Source organism: Pseudophryne corroboree, chromosome 2, assembly GCF_028390025.1.
Source record: "Pseudophryne corroboree isolate aPseCor3 chromosome 2, aPseCor3.hap2, whole genome shotgun sequence".
Classification (NCBI taxonomy): domain Eukaryota; kingdom Metazoa; phylum Chordata; class Amphibia; order Anura; family Myobatrachidae; genus Pseudophryne; species Pseudophryne corroboree.
Window position 1 is genome coordinate 753,037,780 of NC_086445.1, and position 27,521 is coordinate 753,065,300.

Here is a 27,521-nt window from a genome sequence, read left to right on the forward strand (position 1 = left end):
CCAAGTAACAGCTCGGCAAAGTTGTAAAGCCGAGACCCCTCGGGCAGCCGCCCAAGAAGAGTCCACTTTTCTCGTGGAATGGGCTTTTACAGAATTAGGGTGCGGCAGTCCAGCCGCAGAATGTGCAAGTTGAATCGTGCTACAGATCCAGCGAGCAATCGTCTGCTTAGAAGCAGGAGCACCCAGCTTGTTGGGTGCATACAGGAGAAATAGCGAGTCAGTTTTCCTGACTCCAGCTGTCCTGGAAACATATACTTTTCAGGGCCCTGACTACATCCAGTAACTTGGAATCCTCCAAGTCCCAAGTAGCCGCAGGCACCACAATAGGTTGGTTCACATTAAAAAATTATACCACCTTAGGAAGGAATTGGGAACGAGTCCTCAATTCCGCCTTATCCATATAAAATACAGATAAGGGCTTTTGTATGACAAAGCCGCCAATTCTGATACACGCCTGGCCGACGCCAAGGCCCACAGAATGACCACTTTCCACGTGAGGTATTATAGCTCCACGGATTTAAGTGGCTCAACCCAATGCGACTTCAGGAAATCCAACACCACGTTGAGATCCCACGGTGCCACTGGAGGCACAAACGGGGGCTGACTATGCAGCACTCCCTTAACAAAAGTCTGAACTTCAGGCAGTGAAGCCAGTTCAATTTTGGAAGAAAATCGATAGAGCCGAAATCTGGACCTTAATGGAACCCAATTTTAGGCCCCTAGTCACCTCTGACTGTAGAAAGTGCAGAAATTGACCTAGCTGAAATTTCTCCTTTGGGGCCTTCCTGGCCTCACAGTACGCAACATATTTCCGCCATATGCGGTGATAATGGTTTGCGTTCATTTCTTTCCTAGCTTCAAATAGCGTAGGGATAACTTCCTCCGGAATTCCCTTTTCGTTCAGGATCCGGCGTTCAACCGCCATGCCGTCAACGCAGCCGCGGTACGTCTTGGAACAGACAGGCCCCCTGCTGCAGCAGGTCCTGTCTGAGCGGCAGAGGCCATGGGTCCTCTGAGATAATTTCTTGGAGTTCTGGTTACCAAGCTCTTCTTGGCCAACCCGGAACAATGAGTATAGTTCTTACTCCTCTCCTTCTTATTATTCTCATTACCCTGGGTAAGAGAGGCAGAGAAGGGAACACATACACCGACTGTTACACCCACGGTGTTACCAGAGCGTCCACAGCTATCGCCTGAGGGTCCTTGACCTGGCGCAATATCTTTGTAACTTTTAGTTGAGGCGGGACGCCATCATGTCCACCTGTGGCCTTTCCCAACGGTGTACAATCATTTGGAAGACTTCTGGATGAAGTCCCCACTCTCCCGGGTGGAGGTTTCTTAGTTGTCCACTCCGGGAATGAACACTGCTGACAGTGCTAACACATGATTTTCCGCCCATCGGAGAATCCTTGTGGCTTCTGCCATCGCCATCCTGCTTCTTGTGCCGCCCTGTCGGTTTACATGAGCAACCGCCGTGATGTTGTCTGACTGGATCAGCACCGGCCGGTGTTGAAGCAGGGGTCTAGCCTGACTTAGGGCATTGTAAATGGCCCTCAGTTCCAGAATATTTATGTGTAGGGAAGTCTCCTGACTTTTCCATAGCCTTGGAAGTTCCTTCCCTGTGTGACTGCCCCCCAGCCTCGAAGGCTGGCATCCGTGGTCACCAGGACCCAGTCCTGTATGCCGAATCTGCGGCCCCCTAGAAGATGAGCACTCTGTAGCCACCACAACAGCGACACCCTGACCCTTGGAGGCAGGGTTATCCGCCGATGCATCTGAAGATGCGACCCGGACCACTTGTCCAACGGATCCCACTGGAAAATCCTTGCATGGGACCTGGCGAATTAAATTTCTTCGTAAGAAGCTACCATCTTTCCCAGGGCTCGCGTGCATTGATGCACCGACACCTGTATACGTATTAGGAGGTCTCTGTCTAGAGACAACAACTCCTTGGACTTCTCCTCCGGGAGAAACCCTTTTTATCCTGTTCTGTGTCCAGAACCATACCCAGGAACAGTAGACGCGTCGTAGGAACCAGCTGCGACTTTGGAATATTCAGAATCCAGCCGTGCTGTTGTAGCACTTCCCGAGATAGTGCTACTCCGACGAACAACTGCTCCCTGGACCTCGCCTTTATAAGGAGATCGTCCAAGTACGGGATAATTATTTCGGCCATTACCTTGGTAAATACCTCGGTGCCGGGGACAGACCAACGGCAACGTCTGGAATTGGTAATGACAATCCTGTACCACAATACTGAGGTACTCCTGGTGAAGAGGGTAAATAGGGACATGCAGGTAAGCATCCTTGATGTCCAGTGATACCATGAAATTCTCCAGGCTTGCAATAATCGCCCTGAGCGATTCCATTTTGAACTTGAACCTTCGTATATAAGTGTTCAAGGCTTTCAATTTTAGAATGGGTCTCACCGAACCGTCTGGTTTCGGTACCACAACATTTTGGAATAGTAACCCCGGCCTTGTTGAAGGAGGGGTACCTTGCTTTCACCTGCTGGAAGTACAGCTTGTGAATTGCCGCCAGTACTACCTTTCTCCGAGGGCAGCCGGCAAGGCTGATGTGAGGTAACGGCGAGGGGGAGTCACCTCGAACTCCAGCCTGTATCCCTGTGATACTATTTGCAGAACCTAGAGATCCACCTGTGGGCAAGCCCACTGGTCCCTGAAGTTCCCGAGACGCGCCCCTACCGCACCTGTCTCCACCTGTGGAGCCCCAGCGTCATGCAGTGGACTCAGAGGAAGCGGGGGAAGATTTTTGATCCTGGGAACTGGCTGCTGGTGCAGCTTTTTTCCTTCTTCCCTTGTCTCTGTGCAGAAAGGAAGCGCCTTTGACCCGCTTGCTTTTCTGAAGCCGAAAGGACTGTACCTGAAAATACGGTGCTTTCTTAGGCTGTGAGGAAACCTGAGGTAAAAATTTTTCTTCCCAGCTGTTGCTGTGGATACGAGGTCCCAGAGACCATCCCCAAACAATTCCTCACCCTTATAAGGCAGAATCTCCATGTGCCTTTTACAGGCAGCATCACCTGTCCACTGCCGGGTTTCTAATACCCTCCTGGCAGAATGGACATTGCATTAATTCTGGATGCCAGCCGGCAAATATCCCTCTGTGCATACTTTATATATAAGACAACGTCTTAAATATGCTCAATGTTAGCAAAATATTATCCCTGTCTTAGCGTATTAATATTATCTGACAGGGTATCAGACCACGCTGCAGCAGCCCTATTTATGCTGAGGCAATTGCAGGTCTCAGTATATAACCTGAGTGTGTAAATACAGACTTCAGGATCGCCTCCTGCTTTTTATCAGCAGGTTCCTTCAAGGTGGCCGTATCCTAAGACGGCAGTGCCACCTTCTGACAAACGTGTGAGCGCCTTATCCACCCTAAGGGATATCTCCCAACGTGACCTATCTTCTGGCGGGAAAGGGTACGCCATCAGTAACTTTTTAGAAATTACCAGTTTCTTATCGGGGGAAACCACGCTTCTTTACACACTTCATTCATTCATCTGATGGGGGAACAAAACACTGGCTGCTTTTTCTCCCCAAATATAAAACCCCTTTTATGTGGTACTTGGGTTCATGTCAGAAAATGCGTAACACATTTTTCATTGCCGAGATCATGTAACGGATGTTCCTAGTGGATTGTGTATATGTCTCAACCTCGTCGCCACTGGAGTCAGACTCCGTGTCGACATCTGTGTCTGCCATCTGAGGTAACAGGCGTTTTTTGAGCCCCTGATGGCCTTTGAGACGCCTGGCAGGCGCGGGCTGAGAAGCCGGCTGTCCCACAGCTGTTACGTCATCCAGCCTTTTATGTAAGGAGTTGACACTGTCGGTTAATACCTTCCACCTATCCATCCACTCTGGTGTCGGCCCTACAGGGGGCGACATCCCATTTATCGGCCTCTGCTCCGCCTCCACGTAACCTTCCTCATCCAACATGAGGACACAGCCGTACCGACACACCGCACACACACAGGGAATGTTCTGACTGAGGACAGGACCCCACAAAGTCCTTTGGGGAGACAGAGAGAGAGTATGCCAGCACACACCAGAGCGCTATATAATGCAGGGATTAACACTATAACTGAGTGATTTTTCCCCAAATAGCTGCTTGTATACATATATTGCGCCTAAATTTAGTGCCCCCCCTCTCTTTTTAACCCTTTGAGCCTGAAAACTACAGGGGAGAGCCTGGGGAGCTGTCTTCCAGCTGCACTGTGAAGAGAAAATGGCGCCAGTGTGCTGAGGGAGAAGCCCCGCCCCTTTTTCAACTGACTTTCTCCCGCTTTTTCTGGAATACTGGCAGGGGTAATTTTACATCTATATAGCCTCTAGGACTATATATGATGTAGATTTGCCAGCCAAGGTGTCATATATTGCCCTCAGGGCGCCCCCCCCAGCGCCCTGCACCCATCAGTGACCGGAGTGTGAGGTGTACATGAGGAGCAATGGCGCACAGCTGCAGTGCTGTGCGCTACCTTGGTGAAGACCGAAGTCTTCTGCCGCCGATTTTCCGGACTCTTTATGCTTCTGGCTCTGTAAGGGGGACGGCGGCGCGGCTCCGGGAACAAACACCAAGGTCGGGTCCTGCGGTCGATCCCTCTGGAGCTAATGGTGTCCAGTAGCCTAAGAAGCCCAAACTACCACCTGTTAGGTAGGTTCGCTTCTTCTCCCCTTAGTCCCTCGCTGCAGTGAGTCTGTTGCCAGCAGATCTCACTGTAAAATAAAAAACCTAAATATACTTTCTTTCTAGGAGCTCAGGAGAGCCCCTAGTGTGCATCCAGCTCAGCCGGGCACAAGAATCTAACTGAGGTCTGGAGGAGGGTCTTAGTGGGAGGAGCCAGTGCACACCAGGTAGTCCTAAAGCTTTCTTTAGTTGTGCCCAGTCTCCTGCGGAGCCGCTAATCCCCATGGTCCTTACGGAGTCCCAGCATCCACTTAGGACATCAGAGAAAAAAAAGAATGCTATTGTACAAGATAGATGATTAAGTTACTTCCTTATGTATTGTCCCAGTGTTTTTCTTTAAGCAATGATAAATCTCCAAAATAGGGGAAAATCAATAAGCCGCAATAAGTCAGTAATTTACCACGTTCTGACTTTTTGCATTCATCACAAAACAATTACAGGGAAAAGCGGCTTATCTCGATTCGCCCAGTTCAATTGCATATTCACAAAAACAGGATACTTGTGAGAATTCTTGCCGTCAAAATCAGAGAAGAGAATAGGAGAAATTGGGGAAATCTGCCTGTACCACAAAAAAAGCCAAACTAAGATAGGAAAAAAGTATAGAAGTCTGTTAGTGGTCATAATAAAATGATTTGGGGTGCTTAATTCGGGTCAAATGGCTGTTATATACATTTTCTAAAAAAGTAAAAAAGATAGATAGCAAGTATTTCAGTAAAATACTGTAAGTGCTCATATTAAATTGGGGGTACATGAAAATGGGTTTAAGTACTATGTGTTTTGGGGTAATTTTAAGCCACTAAAAAAAACCCAAAATGATTACTCTCACCTGCAATCCTAAAAACACTTATTCCACACATAAAGCACTCCAATAAACCTGTCCTGTACCTTGTACCGCAATTTTCATCATTTTGTGACCCCAAAAATGATAGGAAAGAGTAGGAAAGTCCACAGATGTCAGATAGTCATCTACTAGTTGGGCTCTCTGGGTTTTGGCAGCATCAATCATGTTGGAGTTTAAATTGTACAGTTGGGTATAATAAGCATGAAACATGTTAGCTGTATTGGCTGAAAGATGGTGGAGCCACAATGACCTATCCTTCAGCTCAGTAATAAAAGTCGATGACTGTGGTTTGTGGAGCAAATGGGCCAAAAGTCTACCAGGTTGTTACCCCCTTGAAAAAAACACCTTACATTTAGATTTTCAAAGGGCCAGTTTGTCCTTACCAAGACTAAGGCCGGGTACACAATAGGATGATAATGGCACGATATGTCAAGTTGGGACGACATATTGTGCAGATCATACAGCGTGTACAGTCAATTATGTACTCCCGCAAGTCGTATGCAAAATTTGTACACAGTTGAAAATACCATGTACAATCATATGATACCATGTACGATGTGGTGCAGATAAATAAAACTGCACAGTGTGTATGTACAATCTCGCTTGGTCTGGGATGAAGGGAATTTGCGCTGACTGGCTGCTGTTCCAATGGGTACCTGGCCTAATTTTGGGAAGAGCTTGTCTAGTCACCACCAGCTCGGCCTGTGGAGCCCAGGACAACGACTGCTTATGGCAGGGTTCGAGTGAAGCTAATTTGGCTAGGAGAGTCTGTTTGTGTGATCTTTTGCTTCCTGGCCAAGGAACCCAACTAGATGAACTTCCCTTTAATAAAACAAATGTCACTAGGTCATTAAATGCAAAATAGACTGCTAAGGAAGATTCAATATGTAATTTATAACCAGATAATTGAAAAATACACTAATTTAGGAAGTTCCGCTGTCTAGGTGAGGTATGTGGGACAAGACAAGAAATAGAAACATAGAATTTGACGGCAGGTAAACACCTTGCCCATCTAGTCTGTTTTTTTTTTGTTTTTTTTATACCTGTAGGTAACTTCAACCCTATCTGATCCTTACTTTATACGCCTATCCCAAGCCTGTTTAAATTGCGCTACTTTCTCAAGGCTATTTATTGTTACATAAGTATACTGTTCCTTACCTCCAACTGGGCAAGCCTCTCTTGTATACTATAGGCCTGAACATCATCTACTTGGATGGCTTTTCTCATCACTTCCCCCATGGAACATATTCTGTCAATATGACTCTCGATCTCCTTTAACATAAAGAAAAAAGTTATCACATGACTTAAAACTCTAAACATCTTATAGTGTTCTTTATCCAACATACTGTAAAAATCTTCTTTATCTGTATATTTGCATATCCTAAAGCAAACAGGTGCAACTATACTGTGTGTTTGGCTAAAATACCAAACATATGCTCAGATCTAACACTGTCCCTAGTGAGCAAACTGAAGTCAGTGAGAAATCATGATGATAAATAAATGCTCTTCTGTCTAAGGAGTTGCCTGACTCCTATCTCCCTCCTGTTACCTGATCCAGAGAGCCACAAGTGTGATGTAGTTTGTCCATAGCTACAATAGATGCTCTACAGAAAAGCTTCCATAGGTCTATTGTTAACGGTTGATGGACTTCGGGGGTGATACAGAGCTGATCGTAGATGTGCTAAGTTTAGCACATCCACTATGAGATTCTCGGACATGCAGGACGACTCCCAGCAGAGGGCTAGTCAGCCCCTCATGTCAGGCCCTACCCCCATACCCCCCCGCATAGATGCAAAAGCATCGCACGGTGGCATCGCACGGTGGCAATGCTTTTGCACCCACCAAGTAGCACGTTCTGGGTCGCAGCGGCTGCGTGTGATGTCCCGCAGCGGCCTGTCTGGACCGCGCCACCCAATGGTGTTCTAACGCCGTAGGCACGCCCCCTCCCGCCCCAGCCTGTCAATCAGGCAGAGGCGATCGCACTAGTGAGATGCTTTTGCATCTCACTGGGTGCTCACGCGCAGTGCGCCCACTGCACATGCACACTACGCTTAGGGCTTCAGAGTGCAATTGCTGTCGGTGCAGCTATCGGCTCTGAATTAGGCCCTTCGTCCGCTGGCACCTGGATCCACATCATGAACCAACTTTTAGCACAAGGCAACAGGATGGAAGGGAAGCCACAAATTTGATACGGGATGCGGTCAATTTACCTACAATCAAAATCCCGACAGTCAAAAACCCAACAAGGTCAAAATACCGACATTTAAAATACAGACGTCAAAATACAGACATTTAAAATGTTGACAGGTCAAAAAGTCGACATGAGTTTTCACAATTTTTTTAATTAAAACCAACGTGTTCTTTACTTTACCATCCCAGTGGACCTGGAGGGGGAACATAATAGTGTGCCGATTGCAGCGAGGCACCGTGCCCGAAGCATGCGAGCCACGTGAGGGGACGCGGTACACTTATACAGTGTCAATGTGGACATACACCCCCCCCCCCCAAAAAAAATAAGATTTTACTCACCGGTAAATCTATTTCTCGTAGTCCGTAGTGGATGCTGGGAACTCCGAAAGGACCATGGGGAATAGCGGCTCCGCAGGAGACTGGGCACAACTAAAGAAAGCTTTTAGGTCACCACTATGACCCTCCTCCAAGCCTCAGTTAGGACACTGTGCCCGGACGAGCTGACAAAATAAGGAAGGATTTTGAATCCCGGGTAAGACTCTTACCAGCCACACCAATCACACTGTATAACTCGTGATACTATACCCAGTTTAACAGTATGAAAAACAACTGAGCCTCTCAACAGATGGCTCAACAATAACCCTTTAGTTAACAGTAACTATGTACAAGTTTTGCAGACAATCCGCACTTGGGACGGGCGCCCAGCATCCACTACGGACTACGAGAAATAGATTTACCGGTGAGTAAATTCTTATTTTCTCTGACGTCCTAGTGGATGCTGGGAACTCCGAAAGGACCATGGGGATTATACCAAAGCTCCCAAACGGACGGGAGAGTGCGGATGACTCTGCAGCACCGAATGAGAGAACTCAAGGTCCTCCTCAGCCAGGGTATCAAATCTGTAGAATTTTGCAAACGTGTTTGCCCCTGACCAAGTAGCAGCTCGGCAAAGTTGTAAAGCCGAGACCCCTCGGGCAGCCGCCCAAGATGAGCCCACCTTCCTTATGGAATGGGCTTTTACTGATTTAGGATGCGGCAGTCCAGCCGTAGAATGCGCCTGCTGAATTGTGCTACAAATCCAGCGAGCAATAGTCTGCTTAGAAGCAGGAGCACCCAGCTTGTTGGGTGCATACAGGATAAATAGCGAGTAAGTTTTCCTGACTCCAGCCGTCCTGGAAACATAAATTTTCCAGGCCCTGACTACGTCCAGCAACTTGGAATCCTCCAAGTCCCTAGTAGCCGCAGGCACCACAATAGGTTGGTTCAAGTGAAAAGCTGATACCACCTTAGGGAGAAACTGAGGACGAGTCCTCAATTCTGCCCTATCCATATGGAAAATCAGATAAGGGCTTTTACAAGACAAAGCTGCCAATTCTGACACACGCCTGGCCGAAGCCAAGGCCAATAACATGACCACTTTCCACGTGAGATATTTTAGATCCACGGTTTTAAGTGGCTCAAACCAATGTGATTTTAAGAAACCCAACACCACGTTGAGATCCCAAGGTGCCACTGGAGGCACAAACGGGGGCTGAATATGCAGCACTCCCTTCACAAACGTCTGAACTTCAGGTAGTAAAGCCAGTTCTTTCTGGAAGAAAATCGACAGAGCCGAGATCTGTACCTTAATGGAGCCTAATTTCAGGCCCATAGTCACTCCTGCTTGTAGGAAATGCAGAAATCGACCTAGTTGAAATTCCTCTGTTGGGGCCTTTTTGGCCTCACACCAAGCAACATATTTCCGCCATATGCGGTGATAATGCTTTGCAGTTACATCTTTCCTGGCTTTAATCAGCGTAGGAATGACCTCCTCCGGAATGCCCTTTTCCTTCAGGATCCGGCGTTCAACCGCCATGCCGTCAAACGCAGCCGCGGTAAGTCTTGGAACAGACAGGGCCCCTGCTGCAGCAGGTCCTGTCTGAGTGGCAGAGGCCATGGGTCCTCTGAGATCATCTCTTGAAGTTCCGGGTACCACGCTCGTCTTGGCCAATCCAGAACCACGAGTATTGTTCTTACTCCTCGGTTTCTTATTATTCTCAGTACCCTTGGTATGAGAGGCAGAGGAGAGAACACAAACTGACTGGTACACCCACGGTGTCACCAGAGCGTCCACAGCTATCGCCCGAGGGTCCCTTGACCTGGCGCAATATCTCTCTAGTTTTTTGTTTAGGCGGGACGCCATCATGTCCACTTGTGGACGTTCCCATCGATTTACAATCAGCGTGAAGACTTCTGGATGAAGTCCCCACTCTCCCGGGTGGAGGTCGTGCCTGCTGAGAAAGTCTGCTTCCCAGTTGTCCACTCCCGGAATGAACACTGCCGACAGCGCTAGTACGTGATTTTCCGCCCATCGGAGAATCTTTGTGGCTTCTGCCATTGCCATCCTGCTTCTTGTGCCGCCCTGTCGATTTACATGGGCGACTGCCGTGATGTTGTCTGACTGGATCAGTACTGGCTGGTGTAGAAGCAGGGATTTTGCCTGACTTAGGGCGTTGTAAATGGCCCTCAGTTCCAGAATATTTATGTGTAGGGAAGTCTCCTGACTCGACCATAGTCCTTGGAAGTTTCTTCCCTGTGTGACTGCCCCCCAGCCCCGAAGGCTGGCATCCGTGGTCACCAGGACCCAGTCCTGTATGCCGAATCTGCGGCCCTCCAGAAGATGAGCACTCTGCAGCCACCACAGCAGAGACACCCTGGTTCTTGGAGACAGGGTTATTAGGCGATGCATCTGAAGATGCGATCCGGACCATTGGTCCAACAGGTCCCACTGAAAGATTCTGGCATGGAACCTGCCGAAAGGAATTGCTTCGTAAGAAGCCACCATCTTTCCCAGGACCCGCGTGCAGTGATGCACCGATACCTGTTTCGGTTTCAGGAGGTCTCTGACTAGAGATGACAGCTCCTTGGCTTTCTCCTCCGGGAGAAACACTTTTTTCTGGACTGTGTCCAGGATCATACCCAGGAACAGTAGACGTGTCGTCGGAACCAGCTGTGATTTTGGAATATTCAGAATCCAACCGTGCTGGTGTAGCACCTCCTGAGATAGTGCTACTCCCACCAACAACTGCTCCTTGGACCTCGCCTTTATTAGGAGATCGTCCAAGTACGGGATAATTAAAACTCCCTTTCTTCGAAGGAGTATCATCATTTCCGCCATTACTTTGGTAAACACCCTCGGTGCCGTGGAGAGTCCAAACGGCAGCGTCTGGAATTGGTAATGGCAATCCTGTACCACAAATCTGAGGTACTCCTGGTGAGGATAGTAAATGGGGACATGCAGGCAAGCATCCTTGATGTCCAGGGATACCATGTAATCCCCCTCGTCCAGGCTTGCAATAACCGCCCTGAGCGATTCCATCTTGAACTTGAATTTTTTTATGTATGTGTTCAAGGATTTCAAATTTAAAATGGGTCTCACCGAACCGTCCGGTTTCGGTACCACAAACAGTGTGGAATAGTAACCCCGTCCTTGTTGAAGTAGGGGCACCTTGACTATCACCTGCTGGGAATACAGCTTGTGAATTGCCTCTAGCACAGCCTCCCTGCCTGAGGGAGTTGTCGGCAAGGCAGATTTTAGGAACCGGTGGGGTGGAGACGCCTCGAATTCCAGTTTGTACCCTTGAGATACTATTTGCAGGATCCAGGGATCCACCTGTGAGCGAGCCCACTGATCGCTGAAATTTTTGAGGCGGCCCCCCACCGTACCTATCTCCGCCTGTGGAGCCCCACCGTCATGCGGCGGACTTGGAAGAAGCGGGGGAGGACTTTTGCTCTTGGGAACCTGCTGTTTGTTGCAGCCTTTTTCCCCTACCTCTGCCTCTGGACAGAAAGGACCCGCCTTTTCCACGCCTGTTTTTCTGAGTCCGAAAGGACTGTACCTGATAAAACGGCGCCTTTTTAGGCTGTGAGGGAACATGGGGTAAAAATGCTGACTTCCCAGCAGTTGCTGTGGAAACTAGGTCCGAGAGACCATCCCCGAATAACTCCTCACCCTTATAAGGCAAAACTTCCATGTGCCTTTTTGAATCTGCATCCCCTGTCCACTGGCGAGTCCATAAGCCTCTCCTAGCAGAAATGGACAGTGCACTTATTTTAGATGCCAGCTGGCAGATCTCCCTCTGTGCATCTCTCATGTATAAGACTGAGTCTTTTATATGCTCTATGGTTAGCAGAATAGTGTCCCTGTCTAGGGTGTCAATATTTTCTGACAGGGAATCTGACCACGCAGCGGCAGCACTGCACATCCATGCTGACGCAATAGCAGGTCTAAGTATAATGCCGGAGTGTGTATATACAGACTTCAGGATAGCCTCCTGCTTTCTATCAGCAGGTTCCTTGAGGGCGGCCGTATCCGGAGACGGTAGTGCCACCTTTTTAGACAAACATGTGAGCGCTTTATCCACCCTAGGTGGTGTCTCCCAACGTGACCTATCCTCTGGCGGGAAAGGGAACGCCATTAGTAACTTCTTAGAGATTACCAATCTTTTATCAGGGAAAGCCCACGCTTCTTCACACACTTCATTTAATTCTTCTGATGGGGGAAAGACTACGGGTAGTTTTTTCTCCCCAAACATAATACCCTTTTTAGTGGTACCTGGGTTTATATCAGAAATTTGTAACACCTCTTTCATTGCTTCAATCATGCAACAAATGGCCTTAGTGGACATTAGACTAGACTCATCGTCGTCGACACTGGTGTCAGTATCCGTGTCGACATCCGCGTCTGCCATCTGAGGTAGCGGGCGTTTTAGAGCCCCCGATGGCCTTTGAGACGCCTGGACAGGCACGAGCTGAGAAGCCGGCTGTCCCGCATTTGGCATGTCGTCAAATTTTTTGTGTAAGGAGTCGACACGTGCACGCAATTCCTTCCATAAGTCCATCCACTCAGGTGTCTGCCCCGCAGGGGGTGACATCCCTTCTATAGGCATCTGCTCCGCCTCCACATCATTATCCTCATCAAACATGTCGACACAGCCGTACCGACACACCGCACACACACAGGGAATGCTCTAACAGAGGACAGGACCCACAAAAGCCCTTTGGGGAGACAGAGTGAGAGTATGCCAGCACACACCAGAGCGCTATATAATGCAGGGACTAACTGAATTATGTCCCCTATAGCTGCTGTTATATATACTGCGCCTAAATTTAGTGCCCCCCATCTCTTTTTTACCCTTTTCTGTAGTGTAGACTGCAGGGGAGAGCCAGGGAGCTTCCTTCCAGCGGAGCTGTGAGGGAGAAATGGCGCCAGTGTGCTGAAGGAGATAGCTCCGCCCCTTTTTCGCGGACTATTCTCCCGCTTTTTTATGGATTCTGGCAGGGGTAATTATCACATATATAGCCTCTGGGGCTATATATTGTGGTATTTTTGCCAGCCAAGGTCTTTTTATTGCTGCTCAGGGCGCCCCCCCCTAGCGCCCTGCAACCTCAGTGACCGGAGTGTGAAGTGTGTATGAGGAGCAATGGCGCACAGCTGCCGTGCTGTGCGCTACCTTGGTGAAGACTGATGTCTTCTGCCGCCGATTTTCCGGACCTCTTCTTACTTCTGGCTCTGTAAGGGGGACGGCGGCGCGGCTCCGGGACCGAACACCAAGGCCAGTTCCATGCGGTCGTTCCCTCTGGAGCAAATGGTGTCCAGTAGCCTAAGAAGCCCAAGCTAGCTGCAAGCAGGTAGGTTCGCTTCTTCTCCCCTTAGTCCCTCGCTGCAGTGAGCCTGTTGCCAGCAGGTCTCACTGTAAAATAAAAAACCTAATTATATACTTTCTTTCTAGAAGCTCAGGAGAGCCCCTAGTGTGCATCCAACCTCGGCCGGGCACAAAATCTAACTGAGGCTTGGAGGAGGGTCATAGTGGGAGGAGCCAGTGCACACCAGGTGACCTAAAAGCTTTCTTTAGTTGTGCCCAGTCTCCTGCGGAGCCGCTATTCCCCATGGTCCTTTCGGAGTTCCCAGCATCCACTAGGACGTCAGAGAAACAATGAAAAACTTGTGTTGACATTTTGACCTGTCAACATTTTAAATGTCGGTATTTGACCTTTTCGGTATTTCGGTCAATTGCCGTCTGTATTTTGACTGTCAGGATTTTGATTGTAGGTATATCATACTAAACCCATTTGATACACCCAGGTAGCAGGTTAGCTTGAGAAAAGTTTCTCACTGTTCCGACCATTCTGCTACATCTGTAGCACTGTACCTTTCAGTTGATTACAACTGATAAAGATTTTGTATAGAAAACTTACAGCAGAGTAATTTTCATGAGCTTCCAGAACTGGCTCTGTGGGGGCAGGTTTTTTGTTGGCTATTACTTGCAGCATTTGTCTCCTATATTTGCTCATGATCAGCTCCAGTGCATACTGATGTTCCTCCAAAGACAGCCACAACTCTGGAACAGATATGGTGGGGAGAACAGAAACAATTAGTATAAGTTTTCAATTTCAATACAATATATTTAACAAACACAATTTAAAAATAAAACAACATTTTACTATATTTAATTTTTTTTTCTTTTTTTTATAGTTACTTGCCAGCAGACATTACTTTATTAGAAAACATACAGTAAACTTATGACCAGAGACAAACTGATCACTTTAGATAACTGGTTGAATACTTTACTATTTTTTACCCAACTTGTACAGTATGTGGCTACAGTGTCCCAGATCAAACTCAAATGCAAACAGATCAGATTAGGTCTGGTGAACGTAGAAAACTAATGACATGAATGATCTCAAATGAGGCAACTGTCTAACCCGGAAGGAGAGAGGTCAGCAAGGCAGTAAGAGGACTACTGGCAGGTCAAGGAAATGGGGCTTATTTAGAGGTGGATGCAGGACGCTGCACTCGTATCAAGATCTACGTCCATTTTCTCACATTCTGGGGGCTGCCCAGCATGTGTGGTGCCACCTCACAATTGCAGACGCATCATATTAAGGTTGACCCCTGCCAGTGTTTGAATAGTCAAACGCACCATTTTTTCTTGCTGATCCCACAGCACAAGGATCTGCGCATCACGTGGGCTCTAGAACACTGCCACTGGACACAAGAGGACTGGAAACGTGTACCTTAAAGTGCATACATACTGGGTTAGCTGCACCCTGTGTGTCTACTACAGATCACTCTAACCAAGACAATAAATTTTTTTCAATTCATGCACATTTGTTTACTAATGCCTGTGTTGGACATTTGTTCCACACATACTGTTTTTCCAGTAACGTAATATCTTCTAGCATTATATTCATGGTTATCCTGACCTGTCCAGAACGGGTTTCCTTGTTTTTATATTTTCCTTAGTCCAGTGCATTGTGCAATTTTATCTATTTTTCCCACACTACCATGCATGAATTTTAGCTTGGGGAAATGTTCAAAAAAGTTATAATCACTTCTGAATATTTCAATATTTTTAATATGGACAATAACTTTATTTGTTAATCATTTTATTGTACCAGAACTTCTAGGGGTAAATGTAATAGCCTGTGAGCAACAGGCACCTGTTCGTTTCCGGCGTTTTAGCAATTAGACATAAAAACCGCCAATTAGGTAAAAATAGGAATTTAATACCTACCGGTAATTCCTTTCATCATAGTCCCTAGTGGATACTGGGGAATAGTATATTACCATGGGGTATAGATCAATAGTGTGTGCTGGCTCCTCCCCTCAAGGCCCCTCCTAGCAGACTCAGCCTAGGAAACGGGCATACTTTGAGAGAAGGATATAACACAAAGCGGAGAGGTAAAGAACCAACACACAAGGAACAATAAGGATAGTAGAGCTAATCAGAACAGAGGAAAGCAACGCCAACTATAGAAGGATAGCAACGCTAGCCAAACATGGAACAGGGAAAGCAGCAGCAAACCCAACCAAGAACTCTTACAACCATGTAAGCAGGAAAAGAAGGACTGAGGCGGGTGCCCAGTATCCACTACGGACTACGAGAAAAAGGGATTACCGGTAGGTATTAAATTCCTATTTTCTCCAACGTCCTAGTGGATACTGGGGAATAGTATATTACCACGGGTACGTCCCAAACCTCCCAGAACGGGTAGGAGAGTGCCGAGACACCTGGAAAACCACCTGACCAAAGTGAAGGTCATCCTTGGCCAAGGTGTCAAACCTGTAGAACTTAATGAACGTGTTCACACCAGACCAAGTAGCTGCACGGCACAACTGTAAGGCTGAGACGCCCCGGGCAGTCGCCCAGAAAGTACCCACCGACCTTGACGAGTGAGCCTGAATAGAACTCGGCAGCGCAGCCGAAGTATAGGCTTGATGGATAGTCAATTTGAGCCAACGAGTAATTGACTGATTGGAGGCAGGATGACCAATTTTCGTAGCATCATAAAGGACGAAAAGCGAGTCAGACTTCCTGTGTCAAGCAGTCCTTTGATGTAAATCCTCAAACTCCTCACAACATGCAGGGACTTTGGAGCAACGGAATTCTCGGATAAGACTGGAACCACAATTAGCTGATTTACATTAAAGGTTGACACTACTTTCGATAAAAACTGTGGGCGAGTTCTGAGCTCCGCCCTATCCTCATGAAACACCAAGTATGGGCTCTTACAGGACAAGGCCCCCAATTCCGACACGAGCCGAGCCGAAGCCAAGGCCAGTAACACAACAGTCTTCCACGTTATGTATTTCAAATCAACCCTATGAAAGGGTTCAAACCAATCCGACTGGAGAAAGGTCAACAGCACATTGAGGTCCCACGGAGCAGTGGGAGGAACAAAGGGTGGTTGAATGTGCAACACCCACTTAAGAAAGGTCTGTACTTCAGGAAGTACTGCACGTTGTTGCTGGAAGAAGATAGAGAGAGACGAAATCTGAACCTTGATGGAGCCTAATCGTAGGCCCTTATCCACTCCTGCTTACAGGAACAGTAGAAACCGGCCCAGACGAAATTACACAGGAGAACATTTTTGACCCTCACACCAAGAAACATATTTCTTCCAAATACAGTGGTAATGTTTGGAGGTAACCACCTTACAGGCCTGAACCATAGTGGGAACCACCTTGGATGGAAGACCTTTCCTGGTTAAAATCTCCCTCTCAACTTTAAGGCTGTCAAGTGTGGATAGACGAACGGTCCTTGTTGAAGAAGGTCCTTGAGAAGCGGCACAGGACATGGTACCTCCAACGACAGGGTCAGGAGGTCCACATACCAGGCCAATCCGGGGCAATGAGAATTGCCTGAACCCTTTCCGTTTTGAGTCTTTTGAGAACTCTTGGGATTAGAGGAATTGGAGGAAACAGGTAAACGAACTGGTAAGTCCATGGCGTCATCAGAGCGTCTACTGCAACCGCCTGCGGGTCCCTTGTTATGGAGCAGTAACGACGGAGCTCCTTGTTGAGACGAGAAGCCATCAGGTCTATCTGTGGACAACCCCACCGGTGAACAAGTTGTTGAAACACATGTGGGTGGAGGCCCCATTCTCCGGATGGAGGTCGTGCCTGCTTAGGAAGTCCGCTTCCCAGTTGTCCACTCCTGGAATGTAAACGACTGAGATGGCCCTTGCGTTGGCTTCCGCCCAGAGGACTACTCTTGACACCTCTTGCATTGCGGCTCTGCTTCTTGTTCCTCCCTGTCGGTTGATGTATGCTGCTGCCATGGCGTTGTCTGACTGCACCTGGATGGCCTGATTCCGAAGGAGGGATGAGGCCTTTATTAGAGCATTGTAAACTGCCCTGAGTTCCAGGATGTTGACTGGAAGAGCAGATTCCTGATACGACCATGTCCCCTGGAACTGCACTCCTTGAGTCACAGACCACCAACCCTGGAGGCTGGCATCTGTTGTCAACAGAGTCCATGACTGGGTGTTGAAACTCTGACCCTCCACCAGATGGGGGACTTGTAGCCACCATAGCAGGGATATCCGCGCTTTTGGTGACAGGGTTATATGCTGATGCATGTGCAGGTGAGATCCCGACCATTTGTCCAACAAATCCAGTTGAAACAGTCACACATGGAACCTGTATTGCCTCGTAGGAGGCCACCATCTTGCCCAGCAAGCGGATGCAAATATGAATTGTGACCATGCGAGGTTTCAGCAACAACCAGACCATAGACTGAATAGTCAAGGCCTTGTCCATGGGGAGGTAAACCTTCTGAGACACCATATCCAGGATCATCCCCCAAGAACTAAAAATTCTCTGAGACGGTTCCAAGTGAGATTTCTGGAAATTGAGTATCCATCCGTGATCCATAAGCAAGCAAGTAGTCAAGTCGATAATGTGCAGTAGTTGTTCCCTGGACATCGCCTGTATCAGGAGATCGTCCAGGTACGGAATTATTTGGACACCCCTCATGTGCAGTTGTAGCATAATTTCCGCCAAGACCTTTGTGAATACCTTTGGGGCTGTGGAGAGACCGAAGAGTAAGGCCCGAAACTGGAAGTGTTAGTCCAGAATTGCAACCCTGAGGAACGCTTGGTGAGGGGGCCAAATTGGGATATGTAGGTATGCACCCTTTATATCCAGGGACACCAGAAACTCCCCCTCCTCAAGATTCGCTATCACTGCTCAGAGATTCCATCTTGAATTTGAAAACCCAAAGATACCGGTTCAAGGATTTGAGGTTCAAGATCGGTCGTACAGAGCCGTCCAGCTTCGGAACCACAAAGAGACTTGAGTAAAACCCCTTTGTGTCCAGCTGAGGAGGCACTGGAACAGTAACTCCTGTAGAAAGCAGCTTTTGCACTGCCTGCTGTAAGGAACCCCTTGCTTCCTGTGAAGCTGGTAAGCCTGACCTGAAGAATCTGAGAGGAGGGAGGGAGTTCCTGGAATTCCAGCCGGTATCCTTGGGATATGAGGTCCCTCACCCAAGGATCCCGGCAGGACTCTGCTCAAATGTGGGCGAAGTGTTGAAGGCGAGCACGTATCTGAAAGTCGCCTTGCTGCTGGGGCCAATCATCACGCGGAGGGTTTTGTGGAAGAGGATCCTGAGGCCTGGTCCGCAGGTCCAGCAGCAGCTGGTTTACGGGACTTACTGCGAGATCCTCTAGCAGCATTAAAAATCACCTCTGGCTTTGCCTCTGAATCTGGCAACCCGAAAGGACTGCAGGAAGGGTCCAGGATAGGGACGCCTGGCAGGAGGCGGGGCAGACGGCAGATATGTAGATTTAACTGCAGTTGCCCGAGATATCCACTTGTTCAGCTCTTCCCCAAACAAGGCATCACATGTAAAAGGAAAGTTCTCAAACCCTTTTTTAGAATCAGTATCTGCTGACCAGTATCGCAGCCACAGGGCTCTACGAGCTGATACTGCCATAGCGGTGGTACGGCCGTTAATGATACAGCCTCACTCAAAGTTTGCAGCATCTTGGATGTGTTGTTGTAATGTAACTATCTCTTCCTGAGGTAGTGTAACCAACCCCTTCAGAATTTCATAAGACCATTTTACATGGCTCTAGAAATCCAGCCGCATACTATGGCCCTCATTCCGAGTTGTTCGCTCGCTAGCTGCTTTTAGCAGCTGTGCAAACGCTAAGCTGCCGCCCACTGGGAGTGTATCTTAGCTTAGCAGAAGTGCGAACGAAAGGATCGCAGCACGGCTACAAAAAAAAAAATAAGATTTTACTTACCGGTAAATCTATTTCTCGTAGTCCGTAGTGGATGCTGGGGACTCCGTAAGGACCATGGGGAATAGACGGGCTCCGCAGAAGACATAGGCACTTTAAGAAAGAATTTAGATTCTGGTGTGCTCTGGCTCCTCCCTCTATGTCCCTCCTCCAGACCTCAGTTAGAAAAACTGTGCCCGGAAGAGCTGACAGTACAAGGAAAGGATTTTGGTAATCCAGGGCAAGATTCATACCAGCCACACCAATCACACCGTATAACTTGTGATAAACTTACCCAGTCAACAGTATGAACAACAACAGAGCAACAGGTCAACCCTGATGCAACCATAACATAACCCTTATTTAAGCAATAACTATATACAAGCATTGCAGAAGAAGTCCGCACTTGGGACGGGAGCCCAGCATCCACTACGGACTACGAGAAATAGATTTACCGGTAAGTAAAATCTTATTTTCTCTAACGTCCTAGTGGATGCTGGGGACTCCGTAAGGACCATGGGGATTATACCAAAGCTCCCAAACAGGCGGGAGAGTGCAGATAACTCTGCAGCACCGAATGAGCAAACACAAGGTCCTCCTCGGCCAGGGTATCAAACTTGTAGAACTTTGCAAAAGTGTTTGAACCTGACCAAGTAGCCGCTCGGTAAAGTTGTAATGCCGAGACCCCTCGGGCAGCCGCCCAAGAAGAGCCCACCTTCCTAGTGGAATGGGCCTTAACTGATTTTGGCAGCGGCAATCCAGCCGCCGAATGAGCCTGCTGAATCGTGTTACAGATCCAGCGAGCAATAGTTTGCTTTGAAGCAGGAGCACCAAGCTTGTTGGAAGCATACAGGATAAACAAAGACTCTGTTTTCTTGACCCTAGTCGTTCTGGCTACATAAACCTTCAAAGCCCTGACCACATCAAGCAACTCGGAATCCTCCATGTCAGTAGTAGCCACAGGCACCACCATAGGTTGGTTTATATGAAAGGATGAAACCACTTTCGGCAGAAATTATGGACGGGTCCGCAATTCTGCTCTATCCGCATGGAAAACCAGATAGGGGCTTTTATGTGACAAAGCCGCCAACTCTGACACACGCCTAGCCGAAGCCAAGGCTAATAGCATGACCACCTTCCACGTGAGATATTTTAACTCCACCGTTTTGAGTGGTTCAAACCAGTGGGATTTCAGGAAACTCAACACCACGTTAAGATCCCAAGGTGCCACTGGAGGCACAAAAGGGGGCTGAATATGCAGCACTCCCTTTACAAACGTCTGAACTTCAGGTAGAGAAGTCCACTCCTTTTGAAAGAAAATGGATAGGGCCGAAATCTGGACCTTAATGGAACCCAATTTTATGCCCAAATTCACTCCTGACTGTAGGAAGTGAAGGAAACGGCCTAGCTGGAATTCCTCCGTAGGGGCATTCCTGGCCTCACACCAAGCAACATATTTTCGCCATATACGGTGATAATGTTGAGCTGTCACGTCCTTCCTAGCCTTTATCAGCGTAGGAATGACCTCATCCGGAATGCCTTTCTCCGCTAGGATCCGGCGTTCAACCGCCATGCCGTCAAACGCAGCCGCGGTAAGTCTTGAAATAGACAGGGCCCCTGTTGCAACAAGTCCTGTCTTAGAGGAAGAGGCCACGGGTCCTCTGTGAGCATTTCTTGCAGATCTGGATACCACGTCCTTCGTGGCCAATCTGGAACAATGAGTATCGTTCTCACTCCTCTTTTTCTTATTATTCTCAGCACCTTGGGTATTAAAAGAAATGGAAGAAATACATAGACCGACTGGAACACCCACGGTGTCACCAGGGCGTCTACAGCTATCGCCTGAGGGTCTCTTGACCTGGCGCAATACCTCTGTAGTTTTTTGTTGAGGCGGGATGCCATCATGTCCACCTGTGGCAGTTCCCACCGACTTGCAATGTGTGCGAAGACTTCCTGATGAAGTCCCCACTCTCCCGGGTGGAGGTCGTGTCTGCTGAGGAAGTCTGCTTCCCAGTTGTCCACTCCCGGGATGAACACTGCTGACAGTGCGCTTACGTGATTTTCCGCCCAGCGCAGAATACTGGTGGCTTCCGCCATCGCCACCCTGCTCCTTGTGCCGCCATGTCGGTTTACATGAGCCACTGCGGTGATGTTGTCTGACTGAATCAGAACCGGTTGGTCTCGAAGCAGGGTCTCCGCTTGACGTAGGGCGTTGTATATGGCCCTTAGTTCCAGGATGTTGATGTGAAGGCAAGTCTCCTGATTTGACCACAGACCTTGGAAATTTCTTCCGTGTGTGACTGCTCCCCACCCTCGGAGGCTTGCATCCGTTGTCACCAGGATCCAGTCCTGAATGCCGAATCTGCGGCCCTCGAGAAGGTGAGCACTCTGCAGCCACCACAGGAGCGACACCCTGAAGATGTGATCCGGACCACTTGTCCAGTAAGTCCCATTGAAAGGTCCTCGCATGGAACCTGCCGAAGGGAATGGCCTCGTATGATGCCACCATCTTTCCCAGGACTCGAGTGCAGTGATGCACAAACACCTGTTTTGGTTTTAATAGGTTCCTGACCAGTGTCATGAGTTCCTGAGCTTTCTCCATCGGGAGATAAACCCTTTTCTGGTCTGTGTCTAGGATCATGCCCAGGAAAGGCAGACGAGTCGTAGGGACCAACTGCGACTTTGGAATATTTAGGATCCAGCCGTGTTGCCGTAACACTTCCAGAGAAAGTGCTACGCTGATCAGCAACTGCTCTCTTGATCTCGCTTTTATGAGGAGATCGTCCAAGTATGGGATAATTGTGACCCCTTGCTTTCGCAGGAGTACCATCATTTCCGCCATTACCTTGGTAAATATTCTCGGTGCCGTGGAGAGACCAAACGGCAACGTCTGAAATTGGTAATGACAATCCTGTACCACAAATCTGAGGTACGCCTGATGAGGCGGATAAATGGGGACATGAAGGTATGCATCCTTTATGACTAGAGACACCATAAAATCCCCCCCTTCCAGGCTTGCGATAACCGCTGATAGAGTCAATTTTCTACCTTTTAACATTAGCTATATACTAATACCGTGTAGCCGTAGTGGCCGCTAAACCACGTGCTACGCACTTCATACGCTATTTGCGTATGAAGACCTCACATGTGGTACGCAAGTTACGAACACACGCTGCGGTGAGTGTACGGAATACACACAGATAATAACCTTTTAAACCTTAAACACAGAGTATGATTATACTGTAAGTCTTAGTATTGAGATACTGTAATGATATACCACTGGTTAACCTGGATATTTAAGCAAGCTGTTTGAGTGATTGAGATACTCAGAAGCCCTTTGTACTAGCTAGAGAAACACAGACACCTTGCTGAGGTTCCAACACCTTTACTAACGAGATTTAGCTATGTAAAAAGGGAAAATACAGTTAACAGCTTATACACTACAAACTAACATCAATATCTAAGCAGAATAACTACACATAACTATACAACAGCGTCTTAATCCTAAACAATAACAGAGAGAGAGAGAGAGAGAGAGAGAGAGAGAGAGAGAGAGAGAGAGAGAGAGAGAGAGAGAATGGCAAATACAGACAGAGATTAAGTTGGTCACAGAGAAAAACTTACACACTGGGGAATGATCGCTGCGCAGTCCTGGGAACCAGCTCTCTAGTTAGTCAATGATGAAAACCTTTTGTGAAGAGTAGACTAAGCTGGCCCAGCCTGGCTTGTTCTTATATACACTAAGTACAGTACACTACAAAGGGCCCTACAATCTTATTGTTCATTGGACACAGAAACCTGTCTTCGCATTATAACAAAAGGTCATAGGTTAGTTTGAACAGGTGGGTTGTGACTATTCCAAAATGCTCAGCTGGGAGGGATTCTCAGGACTCACACCACATGTGTAATAAAACAGCAAATACTTTTAAAGTCCATAAACTTCTTTTAAACATAACTATACGCTGGAGCGACCGATCTCTTCCTAACCAACACCGGAATGTTTCTAATAAAATACTCTTCGGTTAGGTACTAAACACCACCGCCCAGACCCTGTCTGGCACTTCGTATCATGCAAAGAGGAATTCCTTTGTTCATGAACCAGTTACACTAATCATACTTACAGATATTATTAAAGGGAATATTACCTATAAAACATGCTATGTGGGTTAAATATACTATAAACGAACCGCCCGCTACAAGCTCATAAACTCTACTGTAAATACGCATATACCGCGCGTACTCGCCGGGGCGAGCGTACGCACTTTGCGGACATGTGCACGTACAGCAGACTGAATGTACGCGCAGCGGGCATGAGCATTGGGGTTAGTACAAGGCGATGAGAATAACGATATTTTTCGACTTTGACACCGCTCTCAGCGATTCCATCTTGAACCGGAACTTTTTCAGGTACATGTTCAGGGATTTTAAATTCAATATGGGTCTGACCGAACCGTCCGGTTTCGGGACTACGAACATGGTCGAATAATAACCTCTTCCTTGTTGAAGGAGGGGAACCTTGACCACCACCTGTTGAAATACAATTTGTGAATTGCAGTTAACACTAATTCCATCTCGTGGGGGGAAGCTGGCAGGGCCGATTTGAGGTATCGGTGAGGGGGCATCTCTTCGAATTCCAGCTTGTATCCCTGAGACACAATCTCTATTGCCCAGGGATCCAACTGGGAGTGAACCCACTTGTGGCTGAATTTTTCGAAGACGCGCCCCCACCAGGCCTAGCTCCACCTGTGGAGACCCAGCGTCATGCGGTGGATTTTGTAGAGGCCGGGGAGGACTTTTGTTCTTGGGAACTAGCTGTGTTGTGCAGCTTCTTTCCTCTGCCCCTGCCTCTGGCAAGAAAGGACGCACCTCGAACTTTCTTGTTTTTCTGAGATCGAAAGGACTGCATTTAATAATACGGTGCTTTCTTAGGCTGTGAGGAAACATATGGCAAAAAATTTGACTTTCCAGCAGTAGCTGTGGAGACCAGGTCCGAGAGACCCTCCCCAAACAATTCCTCACCCTTGTAAGGTAAAACCTCCATATGCCTTTTTGAGTCGGCATCACCTGTCCATTGCCGAGTCCACAGGACCCTTCTGGCAGAAATCGACATAGCATTGATTCTAGAACCCAGCAGACTAATGTCTCTTTGAGCATCTCTCATATATAGGACAGCGTCCTTAATATGCCCCAGGGTCATTAATATAGTATCCTTGTCTAAGGTATCAAGTTCCTCAGATAAGGTATCCGTCCATGCTGCTACAGCACTACACACCCAGGCCGACGCGATTGCCGACCTCAGTAAGGTACCTGAATGTGTATAAATGGACTTCAGGGTACCCTCCTGTTTTCTATCCGCAGAATCTTTGAGGCTAGCCGTATCCTGTGACGGCAGGGCTACCTTCTTGGACAAGCGTGTTAAAGCCTTGTCCACTCTAGGGGAGGATTCCCAGCGTAACCTGTCCGTTGGCGGGAAAGGATACGCCATAAGAATCCTTTTGGAAATCTGCAGTTTTTTATATGGAGATTACCAAGCCTTTTCACAACTCATTTAGCTCATGTGAGGGGGGAAAGGTTACCTGTGGCTTATTTTCCCCATACATATGAACCCTCCCGTCAGGGACTGGGGTTTCCTCTGTGATGTGCAACACATCCTTAATTGCTATAATCATATAACGGATGGATTTAGCCAATTTTGGCTGTATTTTTGCATCATCGTAATCGACACTGGAGTCAGAATCCATGTCGGTATCCGTGTCAACAATTTGGGATAGTGGGCGCTTCTGAGACCCTGATGGCCTCTGCGACATAGGATCAGGCATGGGCAGGGACCCTGACTGTCCTAAGGCTTCAGCTTTTTCTAACATTTTATGTAAGGAATTCACACTATCATTTAAAACCTTCCACATATTCATCCAATCAGGTGTCGGTGCCGTCGGCAGAGACACCACATTCATTTGCTCCCGCTCTGCTTCCACATAGCCTTCCTCATCAGACATGTCGACACAAGCGTACAGACACACCACACACACACAGGGAATGCCCTTTTTGAAGACAGTTCCCCCACAAGGCCCTTTGGAGAGACAGAGAGAGAGTATGCCAGCACACACCCCAGCGCGGGTGTTATTCATGTGACCGCCGGTCAGCTGACAGACAGTCACATGACCTCCTCCACGAGCCCGACGGCTCACTATCCCGATGGTCGGCATGCCGACCAACAGGGACTATTTCCACTCGTGGGTGTCCACGACACCCATAGAGTGGGAATAGAACCCGTGGCGACCGCAGGTCGCCACCGAGCCCGCAGCGTGACGAGCGCAGCGAGCCCGCAAGGGGCTTGCTGCACTCGCCCCTCCCCGCCGGGATCCCGGCGTCGGTATGCTGCCGGGATCCCGGCGTAGGTAAGCTGACCGGCGGTCAGGAGACCGCCGGTCACCAGTACTACACCCCCCAGCGCTATAATCCAGGAATAACACAGTAACTTAATGTTAAGCCAGTAGCTGCTGTATATTGTGTTTTTGCGCCTAATTTATGTGCCCCCCCCTCTTTTTACCCTCTTCTACCGTGAATCTGCAGGGGAGAGCCTGGGGAGCTTCTTCTCAGCGGAGCTGTGGAGAAAAAATGGCGCTGGTGAGTGCTGAGGGAGAAGCCCCGCCCCCTCGACGGCGGGCTTCTGTCCCGCTCAAATATGCATTTTCTTGGCGGGGGCTCATACATATATACAGTGCCCAACTGTATATATGTGTACTTTTGCCAAAAGAGGTCCATATGCTGCCCAGGGCGCCCCCCCCTGCACCCTTACAGTGACCGGAGTATGTGAGGTGTGTGGGAGTAATGGCGCACAGCTGCAGTGCTGTGCGTTACCTCAGTGAAGAACGGAGTCTTCTGCCGCCGATTTCGAAGTCTTCTAGCTTCTCATACTCACCCGGCTTCTGTCTTCCGGCTCTGCGAGGGGGACGGCGGCGCGGCTCTGGGATCGGACGGCGAGGGTGAGATCCTGCGTACGATCCCTCTGGAGCTAATGGTGTCCAGTAGCCTAAGAAGTAGGACCTAGCTTCAGAGAGTAGGGCTGCTTCTCTCCCCTCAGTCCCACGATGCAGGGAGTCTGTTGCCAGCAGAGCTCCCTGAAAATAAAAAAACCTAACAAAATACTTTCTCACAGCAAGCTCAGGAGAGCTCATTGAACAGCACCCAGCTCGTCCGGGCACAGTCTCAAACTGAGGTCTGGAGGAGGGACATAGAGGGAGGAGCCAGAGCACACCAGAATCTAAATTCTTTCTTAAAGTGCCCATGTCTCCTGCGGAGCCCGACTATTCCCCATGGTCCTTACGGAGTCCCCAGCATCCACTAGGACGTTAGAGAAAAAAGATTGTTCAGTTTCTGAGCGGCTCCAGACCTACTCCGCGCTTGCGATCACTTCAGACTATTTAGTTCCTGTTTTGATATCACGAACACACCCTGCGTTCGGCCAGCCACGCCTGCGTTTGTATCTGACATGCCTGCGTTTTTCAACACACTCGCCGAAAACGGTCAGTTACCTCCCAAAAACGCCCACTTCATGTCAATCACTCTGCGTTCAGCAGTGCAACTGAAAAGCGTCGCTAGAACCTTGTGTGAAACTACTTCGGCCGCTGTGAAAGTACGTTGCGCGTGCGCATTGCGCCGCATGCGCAGAAATGCCGCTTTTTTGCCCGATCGCTACACAGCGACCGAAAACAGCTAGCGAACAACTCTGAATGACCACCTATGGTAGGGTGTTGAGTAACACCCGCTGCAGAGTAAATTGATTTAAGAGTGGTTTCTACCTTGCGATCAGCTGAGTCTTTAAGGGAAACAGCCCCAGGTACAGGTAAAACAATCTTACGTGACACCCTGGACACAGAAGTATCCACTGTTGGTGTGGATTTCCAGACTTTCCTATCCTCTGTAGGGAAAGGGAATGAATTTAACACCCGTTTGGGGGTAATACATTTCTGAAGAAAATGCACCCGGCTCCTTGGGCACATTTTCCTGGTCAGTTAGGAGGGGCATAGAGGGGGGGAGCCAGCACACACTATTGATTTCTTAAAGTGCCAGCCTCCAGTGGACCCGATCTATACCCCATGGTAATAAACTATTCCCCAGTATCCCCTAGGATGTTAGAGAAAATCAGGTTGGTTTTACATTCACTATATTGGTGCTTTAAATTGAATAACTAAATTGCAGAAAAGGTGTGGCTGCTTGTAACCCACAG

The 27,521-nt window shown here is 48.3% G+C and overlaps 1 protein-coding gene across 3 annotated transcripts in view; it reads right to left on the reverse strand.

Annotated features, from left to right (window-relative positions):
• Nucleotides 1–27,521, reverse strand: part of SIKE1 (suppressor of IKBKE 1) — a 45,199-nt gene that overhangs the window by 3,644 nt on the left and 14,034 nt on the right. For 2 of the 3 annotated variants that reach the window (XM_063955437.1, XM_063955438.1), the window contains 3 exons: nt 13,979–14,121; nt 6,710–6,823; nt 5,210–5,291 (listed from right to left, as the gene is read on the reverse strand). In XM_063955437.1, coding sequence (XP_063811507.1) covers nt 5,210–5,291; nt 6,710–6,823; nt 13,979–14,121 — 339 coding nt within the window. The remainder of the gene's footprint in view (nt 1–5,209; nt 5,292–6,709; nt 6,824–13,978; nt 14,122–27,521) is intronic. The other variant, XM_063955440.1, reaches the window with a different exon arrangement.